Source organism: Perissodus microlepis, chromosome 23 (assembly GCF_051167445.1).
Source record: "Perissodus microlepis isolate ML-2025 ecotype Zambia chromosome 23, ASM5116744v1, whole genome shotgun sequence".
In the NCBI taxonomy this organism is placed as follows: Eukaryota; Metazoa; Chordata; class Actinopteri; order Cichliformes; family Cichlidae; genus Perissodus; species Perissodus microlepis.
Window position 1 is genome coordinate 11,684,420 of NC_140482.1, and position 13,282 is coordinate 11,697,701.

The following is a 13,282-nucleotide window of genomic DNA, read 5'->3' on the forward strand; positions in this document are numbered from 1 at the left end:
CCTTTGATTTTGAGAACAAATGTTTAATCTGTTGGGTGTCACATTTACCAGCAGGGTGTTGCAGTAATTAGCAATGCTGTCCTTCGACTGACAAACCAAACAGCAAGCTGTCTTTTGACTCGTCTTTAGATCTTTCGCACGCACAAGAAATGTGGCATCAAAGGAAAAGACGGGAATGTGTTACTCACTGAACGCAGCAATGGCCAGGATGATGGTGACCACGATGGACGCCCAGGACACCCACAGAGCCTTCTTGCGGTAACTCTGTGCTTCGTGAGGCTTCAGACGCATACTGCTCTCCAGGAGACCTGCAGACAGTGTCGCAGGGTACAGTGACCCACAGTGTTCAAACAGGGTTTGGAGTTGCTTTTAAAGTGGAACTTTAATCCATTTCGAAATGTTGTGCCACATATACACTGTTACTCAGTGTAACAGTGTATATACTGTGTTACTGTCACAAATTTCCCACGCGTGGGACTAGTAAAGGTTATCTTATCTTACAATGGCAGCTGCTCGTGTTAGCTTTAAAACAAATGAGCTGTGTGCAAGTAATCACACTGCTCTGAGCGCTCCGTTTCAAACTGATTTTTGTACTCTTGGATGTCACCGAGAGAGAGACTCCTGGGTATAAACTACCTGCGGCTCAAAAAACGCTGCAATTATTCAGAAATAATTTAGTTTAAAGGAAGAATAAACTTTAATGAGAAGGAGCGAAAACGGCTTGTTTGAGACTGACTGAATTAAGGTCCAGTATAAGATTAATCTCGACTATTTTGAATTTAACTCAATGCAAACTGAAAATATGCATAACAGGACTGTCTATCACAGGGCTAACACTTACACCAATTTACCTAAAGAGAAGAGGATCCAGAGAGGACTCACACAGACAGGTCCCAGGCAGATGGTGGATTGAACTCAGACCCTTCTTGCTGGGATTCAGCAGTGCTCATGATTGCGCCACCACTTAAATTATATACTGACAAAGAAACTTTTGTTTTTGTCATCATCTTATGAACTTATCTTGTGAACACTTTGACTGTGTGTGTCTGCTGTTTGGTATGAAACAGGTGATGTGCAGTGGAGCTTTTTACAAGACTGAATCGAAATATGGTGGAAAATCTAATCTGAGCCTGGAGCCTATTAAAAGGGAGTTTTTCCTTCCCACTTTCACCAAATGTGTTCCCAGAGGAGATCACCTGCTTGTTGATTTTCTCTGTATTATTGCAGATAGTATTGTAAACAGCCATGTTAGAGGCTGGAAAAGCAAAGCACCGAGTTGATAGATGCTACAAAGCCTTGCTGATAAACTGATGATAATGTGTATCATGTGATCACTGATCAGTGTTCGCAGGCTAATACAATCTATCCATCTAAACAACCAAGTTTGAATTTTGTTTTGTTTTTAAAACTAATATTAAATACATAACCTCAGACATAAAGGGTACAGATAAATACTTACTTGGTGTCCTGCTGGCTGAAAGTGAAAAGGCACTGACCAAAAGATGGCTAACACAGGATCCACCAACCTTAAACAGCTGGATTAATGTAACACTAGAGATTTATAAGATGGAAAAGATTAATTTTTTTAGTGAATTTAGAGTATGAGAAATGTATAAACCCCTGGGGAAAATGGCTCTGCTATGTGGGATCTATAAGGCCAGATATCGCTGCTATCCACCATTAGAGTGGCTTAATTTGCAAAGTAACATGTACTAATGCTATTTATGCCCTCATCTGCTACTGATGGTGTTGTTACTCGAATGTCCTCTCTCTGGATGCATACAGTTACAAACTATGTCTATCTGTAAATGTGTTTTGTTTTTGTTTCACACTCTTGTGAAGGAAAAAGTTTTTTGTGTTATGACAAGAACTTTGCTCAAAAGTGTTTTCTGTCTTATTTCCCAATGAAAGCAAATCCAAATCTTCTTTTTGTCTGTGTAGGTCCTCAATCATCAGGGTCATGGTAGGAGGCAACTGGACTTATTCAGATTCTCATCTGAGAGAGTCCCAGATAAGAAACCGTTAGTGGTCCTGAGGGTCGTTAAAACCCACTATTAATCATATGACTATTCACATGATGACCTGGATCAAAATTAAAACCCATCAACTCGGTGGATAAAAAGATCCAGTTCACCAGGGAGGATACCGGAGAAAACAAGTTATCATTCCTGGACTGTGTTGTGATCACTGGGGAGGACAGAAGCCTCAACACTGAAATCCATTCACACAAACCAGCACCTACTCTTTTACTCCCACCAACCACTTGAACACCAACTTGGAGTGAACAGGAAAAGACTCAGTTGTACACCTGCACTTAAAAGAGAAAGAATGATCTTTCGAAGATGACAATGTTCGAATTTTATGTTTGAGAGAGGAGTAAAGGAGGCCATCTACATCCGCTGTGACTGAGCAGCGTAGAACAGAAGTGGTGGCTTATGCAGTCTTGAGATCCCTTCCCAGGCATTTCAATCCCCCACTCACACCTTGCCTCAGTAGCTCACATGATGATGGGGTGATGGTATCTCACTTAGTTGGCCCCAGTGAGAGTACTGACCCACACCTTTTTAATAACAGGTTGACTCACATGACACGTCACATGACCTATAGTAGGTTAAAGAGCTTTGAGATCACTTCCAAAGGGGACAGCTATATCTAGGGGGTATTACCCGAGGCTCTCCGCTGGTTGTTTTAGAAGTGATGAAGCCTCTATTAATGAGATCCAAAACGTCTTTACAAACCTGGTGAAAGTGAATGTCAGAAAATGCACAGGAAAAGCTACAGTGTGCTGGTTTAAGCTGTGAAACACCTGCTACTGTTTAAATGCTGCCTGTGGTCATCAGCCTTCCCAAAGACAAGACTCCACTGATTCATTTACAGAATCTGCAGGCACCACTATTTCACGTAAGATGTCTGCACACTCTGTTTGCACATTCTGCACTGCATTACTACGCAGATCTGTGAATAATTTAGCATGCATATTGGTCACCACACAGTCCAGTTATGAAGCAGCCTTTTCCCTCAGAAATCATGCATGATTCACGGACAGTGTGGAACATCTGGGGGCAAAATTTAGGGAAATGTTTTGAGCAGGCTACAGTTGAATGAATTAAAGTGTATTTCCAGTGCGTGTACAGTAAAACAAGCACCGGTCTACACGGCATTACGCACGGTGTGTGTCTTGGCCACGGGGCATCCAGAGAAACTTTAAACAAAATTCAAGCCGCCTACCTCTGTCCTCTATGCTGTCATTTATCTTCATCTCTTGGTCCATTTTAAAGCCCTCTGCGTGATTTTCTGTGTTGGGCTGCTGCTGTAGAGAGTCCGCCTGCTCGCACCGTCCGTTTACCACCGTGGGGTCCACAACTACAGCCGGGTCCGGGACAGTGGTGGAGTTTGACGGTGTGGGCTCTGTCATCTTCTCGGTGGGGGGTCGCGGTTCCATTGAGGCACTCCACAAATGTCTCACCTGGGTGAGAAGCGCAGGCTTGCAAACAGACAGAGACCCAGAGACAGACAAGGAGGGAGGGAGACTTCTCACAGGGTGCCGAGCCAGTTGCGCCAAATTACATACAATCAGGCGAAATCGTACCGGAAATTAGAAGTTTGTTTCAAAACAAAAGCCTTTTTTGAACCGTATTGGAGAAAAAAAAGTGTTGTTTTTTTTGTTAAAAATAGACAGTAACGTTGAATATTTCATATACTTTTTTATTTGATATCAATTAACTATCATCATGCTATTGTTTTAGACTACAGTCTGCTCCACAAATGATTTACTACTTTTTGAAGCATCCTTTTTTTATTTCCTGGCTGTGCTTTTCACTATTTCGACAGCATCTCTGAGGGTAATATTGTACTTTTTTTTACTTCACTTTTTTTTAACATGATAAATAGCAGTTGCTAGCTACTGTAGCACTTCAGATTAAAGCATTAAAGCCACTGAACCTACGCTATAACACATTGTTATAAACAGACCTATACTGGGGGGATGAAATGGTTAACGTTAACCCGCACTCGCCTAGAAGCACTTGAATACTGTTTTCCTTTTTCCTATACATTGGCTACAATAGGCTGTGTAATAATAATATGTAGCTTTAGCCCCTTAGTTTGCTGACATGATTTAACAAGCCAGGTTTAGGTAGGTAGTTTTAACCGAGCAACAGTAGGTATTTGCTAATTAATTCAGCCTTATAAGTTAGTTCCCAAACAAGAGATGAGATTTATTTCGAAAGTGTTTGCCGGAAGTGGTTTGTGTAAGAGCTGACACACTTGACAGAAAGATGTTGCGCACAGTCTGGACGAGACGTAGGAGACGGAATATTCACATCAGGCTCCGATTCGCGACTTTGTGACAGATAGCCGCACCTGGACTCTAATTACTAGTCCCGGTGGAGGTCACGAGACCAGTGCTCGTGCTGCAGCTCAAAAGTGCACTTACCGCCGCGCTCTGCACTGCGCGTTCGCGGGGAAAACATCTGTCCCATGTGAATTCAACGAGCTGACGGATGTGAGCGCGTGCAGATAGTGGTGCCCCTGTCACACACCTGTCACGTACACTACATAGAAAAGAAAATAATAACACAAGCTTACTTTTCCATATGGATTTTTTATTTTAACCGAGAACTGAGAAAAGGATGTGCGTATTTATATATTTATATTCAACATGATAACGGGAATGCCTCTAATGCGTTCATGCTCAGGAAAAAGCAGGAATATGTAATACAATATATTTATAGAGCAGTTCCCACCGTATGAGCTCTTTCGGCCACTCACACATAAGAAATATTTAGGTATGGGTCAGAAGTAGTCAGTTTAGCCTGTTTGTGTAAGATTGGATTTCTTGGATTGGATTTGGTCATACTTTCTTTTATTTTATTGAACTTATTTAACATAAAGGCTATTGCGAGTTTAGCACATGTACAACATAAAAGACTCATTATAGTAAAGTTGTTGGACTTTTATTTTGAAAGAAAAATAGAATCGCTGCAGCATGTTTGGATGAACATTACAGTTTTATCTATTTGTTGTTATTTTTGTTACTTTTTACTAAAACAAGACTATGCATTCTGTGAGCTCAATGCTATTCCTAACAATATTTGTAAATCTATTAATATTTCCATTTTTATTATATCTTTCTCTCAGTCTAATCTGCTTAACTAACATCAACGATATAACCCATTTAAGTAGACAGAAGAGTCAACACGTCTGAGCTTTCAGTTAGAATTAGAATTAGAATTCAACTTCATTGCCATTGCACATGCACAGGTACAGGGCAACGAAATGCAGTTTGCATCCATCCAGAAGTGCTTTAGTGATATAGATATATTACAATATATATTAGCAATAATATAGATATGTAAGTATATTACAGAAATGGGTCTATTATGGTATGTTATAATGTACACGGTATGAAGTATGTTGTGAATATTCTATAACTATAGGTATGTACAGGCTGTAGTGAGTACAAGCTATGTACAGGCTATGAACAGGATATAAATATGAAAAACTATACAGAATATGAAATAAATAACTTTACAGAAATCTGAGATATACAGTTATACAGAAATGGGAACTATGCAAGTTGTAAACAGTTGTAGGGTTAAAAATTATCGTATGTACAGAATGATTATTTACAGAGCTATACAGTAGTGCAGTTAAGATAAATTAGATATGTGGATAATTTCTACAGTATCTATATAAAGTGCTAGTGGTTGTGAGTGGTGGTTCAGTCCATGTTATTATTGTGTGTTTGAGGGTACAGTTGTCCATTGTGGGTGTGTGTATGTTCAGTCCATGTGTTAACGTGGGTCAGATGTCAGGAGGCAGAGGCAGTTCTATTCTTGGTCTCTGCTTCCCTTTAGTGGAGGATGTAGAGTAATACAGCTTGTGTTCTACTGAGTGTGATGTTAGTTAGTGAGATATATATATATAAAATTTTGGGTCTGCCTGGACTTATATGAAAACCATAGCAGGGTTTCAAAATCCCCAGAGCAGCAGTCAGATCATTTTAGATGGTTTTAATTCAGACAGAGATTTTGCAAATGCTTTAAATATGTTTTATGCTCGTTTTAGTTCTTCTGATTTTAGCGAGGATATTTTGGAACTGAAACAGAAACTGAGAGATACTCAGCATTTTATCATTGAACTCAGTGATGTCAAAAAGGCCTTTCACACAGTCAATGTGAACAAGAGCCAGGGTCCTGATAATATTAGTGGCCGCCTAATTAAATCTTGTGCTGACGAACTCAGTCCTATATTTCAGGTTATTTTTAATAAATCCTTGCAAACACAACATGTGCCCTCTCTTTGGAAAGAAGCAGTCGTGGTTCCTGTCCCTAAATCTAGTCGTCCAAAAATTCTAAATGACTTCAGGCCTGTTGCCCTCACTTCAGTTGTAATGAAAGTCTTTGAAAAAATCATCAGAAATGTGATTATGAAAGAGACTGAACATCAGCTGGATCCAATGCAGTTTGCATATAGGCCCAATAGAGGAGTGGAGGACGCACTTTTGACTCTACTAAATCTGATTCTTAAACATGTAGAGAGTAAAGGGACTTTTGCAAGTCTTCTTTTCATTGATTTTTCTTCAGCTTTTAATACAATACAGCCCCATATTTTAATTAAAATACTTTTAGAACAGTTTGAAATCAGGAAAAACCTGGTGGGCTGGATTTTAGATTTTTTTAACTGACAGGTCACAAAGAGTGAGAATAAATGGGATTCTGTCTGACCCAGTGTTCTCCTCTACAGGTTCTCCTCAAGGGTGCGTCTTATCGCCCTTATTATTCATTCTCTATACAAATATGTGTCAGAGCAGACATGAAAACAGGGTCATTATTAAATATGCAGATGACTCTGTTATTGTCAGCTTACTGAAAGAGGGTGAAACTAACCACGGTCCAGTCATTGATGACTTTGTTCAGTGGTGTGAGGAGTCTTATCTTCAGCTGAACATATCTAAAACAAAAGATATGGTGATTGATTTTAGGAAACAACAAAATGGGCACGTAGTCACTTTAATTAAAGGTCAGAAAATAGAGCAAGTACAATCATATAAATATCTTGGGACCATAGCCAATGAAAAACTGAACTTTGATCAAAATTGCAAATCAGTTTGGAAAAAGGGTCACCAGCACCTTTATTGCCTTAGGAAACTTGCTCATTTCCACACTGACCAAAAAATTTTAACTTTGTTTTGTCGTTCTTTTATTGAGTCTGTTTTATCCTTTTGTTTGGTGGCATGGTTTGGTCAGACCTCTGTCACAGAGAAAAACTCTCTAAATCAGATAGTGAGATGGTCCAGTCGTCTGATAGGTGAGCCACAGTCTTGTTTAGCCTCCCTGTACTCTAAGCAGGTACAGAGGATGGCTTTATCAATCCTTAAAAATGGTTCCCATCGTCTAAGGGGTGAATTTCAGCTTCTTCCCTCAGGACGGAGGTTTCTATTTCCGAGATGCAGGACAAAGCGTTATAAAAATAGCTTTGTCCCCGTTGCTGTCACTGAATTAAATAAGAACTGTTTTTGATTTGAAATATTAAAATTACTATATATGTGCCACAGTGAAGTTTATATCTTTACTAGGTATGTGTGTTTTTAAAAGGATGCCAAATGCTGTCATTTTTTCTGTTAAGCAAATTTACCTTGCCTATGGGTATAAATAAAGTTACCTTGATATATATATGTGATTTTAAGATTTTGGTCTAGCAATATACTACAAGCAAGAGATTGCAGCTGTCGAGCTAGCACTTGAAGAGAGAGTCTCCCTTCTATATTTACTGTGGAGAGCAGAGCAGGGGCGTAAAAGACGTTCTCGCCGTACCTCGGTGGGTCCATCAGGTCCTCCAGAAGCATGAGCAGTTTGGTGAGTTTCACCATTTGCTCCAGGAGCTGCGCCTGGATGACGGCCGCTTTCAGCGGTACCACCGTCTTTCCCTCGCCCAGTTTGAGGACCTGCTGTCCCGCATTGGTCCAAGCATCGCCCGCTTAGACACCAACTACAGGCGCTCAATCCCTGTCGCCTGTCCATCTGCCTGCGGTTAGTAAAAGTGTTTAATACGGTAGTCCTTTATTGATGCCTGTGCTAATGTATGTTAAACTATCGTTTATACACTGCTAACATGGATGTGGTATGCTAACAGTGAATGCTGTCGGTGTTTACTGATAGCAAACTGTGGTATGGAGACGACTGTTTATAATATTTCTAGTGATACTCAAAAGGTCTCATCAAGTCCCGATTTAATTTGATTTATGCTGTTATCAGTGTTTGCATTGATAGCATGGCTGTGGTGTCATATCAGTGTATGCTCTCGGTGTTTGCTGATATCAAACTGTGGTATGAGGACCACTGTGGGTTAATCTTTGTAGTGATACTCACTCCTTTTTTTTTTTTTTTATTTAGACCTGGTTTAATTCTGGTATAGTTGAATATATAATCCCTGCAGCTGTCAGACTCTATAACAGGGGTCACCAGCCTTTCTTAAAACTGAGAGTTAGATAAAACTGTGAACAGTTTGGTTCATCTTTAGTTATATGGTTCTATCCAGCATATTCTATCTTGATATGCTGTCTTATCACAGGTTAATTTTTCAAAAATATTAGCAATGATTTATGCAAGGAAAGGGCTACGTACAACTCTTTATTTCTATTAATGTCTTACTTCATTCCTACCTGATTGACATGTTTAGGAATTATGAGTGATTGGCTCACTGTAGTGGTAAAAGTTGCTACCAATCAAATTATGATATGGTAAAGTTAAAACAAAACACAACTGACTGTTTTATATTATATCTAATATATATTATGTAATTATCCTTATAATTACAAAATGTTTTATGTAAGATTTATGTTTTGTAATTTAAATCTGACTCCTTCAGGACCATCGCGTTCAGTTACAGAGTCGGTGTGTCCACGGTGTGCCAGATCATCCCCCAGGTAGCGACGGCCATCTGGGACTGTCTAGTGGATGACTTCATGGCTGTGCCTTCACCTGGAGACTCATAGAGAAAGTATATACAGTGGTCCCTCATTTATTGCAGCAGGGTTTCTCAGAATAACTAGCCCCTCGCCACACACTTTATACACTTTATTCACTTTATTTTTTTATTTTTTTTACACACACATGAAGATTAGTCACAGTTCTCACAAGTTGATTCTCACAGTGCAAACCTTTGTAGATTTCAAAACGTAAACGTATCATTATGCTGTGTTTTTTCTTCGTCTGCCTGCCACTTTTGTGCGCCTTTTTCCTCCAGGAGTGATGATTCAATTTCAATTCAATTCAATTCAATTTTATTTATATAGCGCCAAATCACAACAAAAGTCACCTCAAGGCGCTTCATAGATACAGAGAAAAACCCAACAATCATATGACCCCCTATGAGCAAGCACTTTGGCGACAGTGGGAAGGAAAAACTCCCTTTTAACAGGAAGAAACCTCCAGCAGAACCAGGCTCAGGGAGGGGCGGCCATCTGCTGCGACCGGTTGGGGTGAGAGAAGGAAGACAGGATAAAAGACATGCTGTGGAAGAGAGACAGAGGTTAATAACAGATATGATTCAATGCAGAGAGGTCTATTAATACATAGTGAGTGAGAAAGGTGACTGGAAAGGAAAAACTCAATGCATCATGGGAATCCCCCGGCAGCCTACGTCTATTGCAGCATAACTAAGGGAGGATTCAGGGTCACCTGGTCCAGCCCTAACTATATGCTTTAGCAAAAAGGAAAGTTTTAAGCCTAATCTTAAAAGTAGAGATAGTTTCTGTCTCCCGAATCCAAACTGGAAGCTGGTTCCACAGAAGAGGGGCCTGAAAACTGAAGGCTCTGCCTCCCATTCTACTTTTAAATACTCTAGGAACAACAAGTAGGCCTGCAGAGCGAGAGCGAAGTGCTCTAATAGGGTGATATGGTACTACAAGGTCATTAAGATAAGATGGGGCCTGATTATTTAAGACCTTGTATGTGAGGAGCAGGATTTTGAATTCAATTCTGGACTTAACAGGAAGCCAATGAAGGGAAGCCAAAACAGGAGAAATATGCTCTCTCCTTCTAGTCCCTGTCAGTACTCTTGCTGCAGCATTTTGGATTAGCTGAAGGCTTTTCAGTGAGTTTTTTGGACATCCTGATAATAATGAATTACAGTAGTCCAGCCTGGAAGTAATAAATGCATGAACTAGTTTTTCAGCGTCACTCTGAGACAGGATATTTCTAATTTTAGAGATGTTGCGCAAATGGAAGAAAGCAGTCTTACATATTTGTTTAATATGTGCGTTGAAGGACATGTCCTGGTCAAAATGATGACCAGGACATGGTCATGATGATGATGTCATCATCACTCCATAAACCAATGAGATTATCACATGACATTTTTGAACGGGGATATTTCTTTTTAACTGTTTTCAATTTAACGTAATATTTAAGTGTTTCTTAGTTTTAGACTAGTTGGTTAGTCTATTTCAATGTTTTAAACCATATCCCAGGGTTTTTACTTCACCATTTATGGAGTTTTAACAAGCAAATAAAAGACAGAGCTTAATTCTGTAAAGATTAGATGAAAAATACTCAAAAGGATAAATTCAATTGGTTTATTATTTTGTTACATAAGTTGAAAAAAGTAAAACAAGTAACTACAGAAACAACATAAAAGAAAAGTTAAACAATCAAATAAGTAAATGAAGGGGGGGGGGGAAATAAGTAAATGAAAGGGGGGGGGAGAGAAAACCCCAACAATCCCCTCTGAGCAAGCACTAGGCGACAGTGGGGAGGAAAAACTGCCTTTTAACGGGCAGAAGCCTCCAGCAGAACCAGGCTCAGGAGGGGGCAGTCAACTGCTGGGACTGGTTGGGGGGTGAGGGTAAAAAAAAGAAAAAAGATTAAGAAGGTAGGGAATATGTGTTAGGAGAGAAAGGGAGAGGGGGGACAAGAGAGGTGAAAATTAAGATGGATCACAGGTGGAGGAGGACGAGGCTAAATCATCTGAATAACCAGAAGAAGCCTCTTTTCTTCGTTTCCAGGTATTTTTCCATGAGCGCTTTTTTCTCCAGGATAAGGGTTCTCAACTGATCGTTTGTTTCTGCATTTTGCTTCTCGAGTTGCTCGCATCTTTGCTCCATTTCTTTTAATCCTGCTTGTTCTTTTCTAGGCTTTTCTTTCGGGTCTTTGTATGTTGCCTTCTCCATTCGATTTGCCTTGCACATGTCTGTATTTCTCTCTTGTTTTTTGTTGTACATCTCTTCTATCAGGTCAATTTTTCTCTTGAATTCTTCATGCATACGCAGCAGGTGTTCACATTTTTTCTCTTGTTGTTGCTTTTGTGCCTCCATTTCAGTTATTTGGCTCTTCAAGTCAGTGACCCTCAACAACATCACATTCATGAGCTCTGAGTGTTTTTTCCTTATTCCATCGATCGTACACTGCATCTCTGAACATTGTTTTTCCAGTATTTCCTTTTCTCTTTCCAGTTCAGGTGTTTTGTCCTTCATTTCATTACAAAATTCTCGCAGTTCTAGATTCCTTCTCTCAAAGTCCTGGAGAATACATTTTTCTTCTTCCTGTTGCTTTTTTTCTTCAAGAAGCTCTTTATTTTTGCACTCTGTTTCATCAAACCTGACTTTCAGATCTACGTACATTTCCCTCATGGCTTTGAGTTTGTGCTCCATTGGTGTTTCTTTTTCTCTTTCCAGTTCAGGTGTTTTGTCCTTCATTTCATTACAAAATTCTTGCAGTTTTAGATTCCTTCTCTCAAAGTCCCGGAGAATCCGTTTTTCTTCTTCCTGTTGCTTTTTTTCTTCAAGAAGCTCTTTATTTTTGCACTCTGTTTCATCAAACCTGACTGTCAGATCTACGTACATTTCCCTCATGGCTTTGAGTATGTGCTGCATTTGTATTCCCTTTTCTCTTTCCAGTTCAGATTTTTTGTCCTTCATTTCATTACAAAATTCTCGCAGTTCTAGATTCCTTCTCTCAAAGTCCTGGAGAATACGTTTTTCTTCTTCCTGTTGGCGGATTTTTTCAATTGTTTTCTCAGCTTCATTGAGCTTTCCTTGAAGCACCTGATTCTTTTGCTCCATGTTTTGGAGATCCCATTGTATCTCCTCAATAGTAGCTTTCTTTCCTTGAAGCTGGGCAGATGTTTCTTTTAATTCAGCACTCTGTGTTCCCGACGAAAGAAAACGGGAAAAAAACTTCTTTCGTCCTTGACCAAACTTCATTCCCCAGCCCTCATTGATCATTTTTATATCAGGCTGGCGTTGCTGTTTTCCTTCCAGGTCTTTATTTCGTGCTTCCAATTGTCTGCACTTCTCCTCTAGTTGAAGCTTCTCTTCTTCAATTTGTTTAACTTTGTAATGGAGGTCAGAGTTTTCCTTCTGACTTTCCTGTAATGCCCTTTGGACTGATAAGACAGCATCCATGGTCATTTCTCCTGGAGAGATTGGCTGGCCAGACCACGAAGGAGAGGCAGCATTATCTTTTTTTCTTTGTCTGCGTTTTCGTGGACGCATATTGGAGCCTGTGCACAGTGACTCTGAAAAGGCTTAGAAATATTTCCAAATGTATCCAAATGCTGTCGAACGTTTGAAGGCTGCGAACAAACTGCTTTAGAATTGCTGCTTCTGTTCCCTATTTAAGGACTTCAGAACTTCAAAGGATCAAAGGTATTAAAGATGTGCTTGTGACATCATCACTCCGTAAGCCAATCAGATCAATCAGATTGTCACATGACAGAATGGGGATGTTTTTGGTTTTTTTTTAGTTTTAAGTAGAGAGTCATCAGTACTCAGCTGACAGGGCTGGTTGCTATAGTAACTCCTGTGAGTGGCAGGAGGGGATGGGACACACACACACCACAGTTGGGGTCAGACACAGAGAAAGGCAAACAGGAATTAGGCTCTGAAACAAATGCTTCCCAAGAGAAAACTGTGAGTGGCAGGAACTTCCAGACTACAACATATTAAATTTTCATGCCTGTAGAGTGTATTATACTGATGTGGTGACAGTGTAAAGACACCCTCCGATGTTAAATTTGAGCTGAAAATTGAGAGCAGTTTTAGAATGGTTATCTATGGGGGACAGAGAGGGAGGAGGCTGCGCTTTGATGGCATTTGTGAGAAAACCGTAAATCTGATCTCAATGAGGAAGCCACTGGATGAAAGAAGACAACGATAGCTACGTTTTGATGTACAAATTATAGATGTAGGGCAAACGGTTTGGGTGGGACAGGAAGGGAAAGACAAATTTTTAAAACAATCTGGTTTTATGGCAGTTGACAGTGGCGCGAACATTCCGTG

At 39.9% G+C, this 13,282-nt stretch overlaps 2 protein-coding genes across 2 annotated transcripts in view; both read right to left on the reverse strand.

The window, feature by feature from the left end:
- Positions 1-3,572, reverse strand: part of LOC146360961 (transmembrane protein 163a) — a 30,154-nt gene extending 26,582 nt beyond the window's left edge. The window contains exons 1-2 of the mRNA XM_084921605.1: positions 3,229-3,572; positions 189-308 (exon numbers count right to left, since the gene is read on the reverse strand). Of these exons, the coding sequence (XP_084777731.1) occupies positions 189-308; positions 3,229-3,442 (334 nt within the window). The 5' untranslated portion in view covers positions 3,443-3,572. The remainder of the gene's footprint in view (positions 1-188; positions 309-3,228) is intronic.
- Positions 3,573-10,633: 7,061 nt separating this feature from the next.
- Positions 10,634-12,527, reverse strand: LOC146360962 (uncharacterized). The gene has a single exon (XM_084922324.1). It carries the CDS (start codon positions 12,494-12,496, stop codon positions 10,967-10,969), a length of 1,530 nt encoding a protein of 509 aa, XP_084778450.1. The 5' UTR covers positions 12,497-12,527; the 3' UTR covers positions 10,634-10,966.
- Positions 12,528-13,282: the final 755 nt, after the last annotated feature.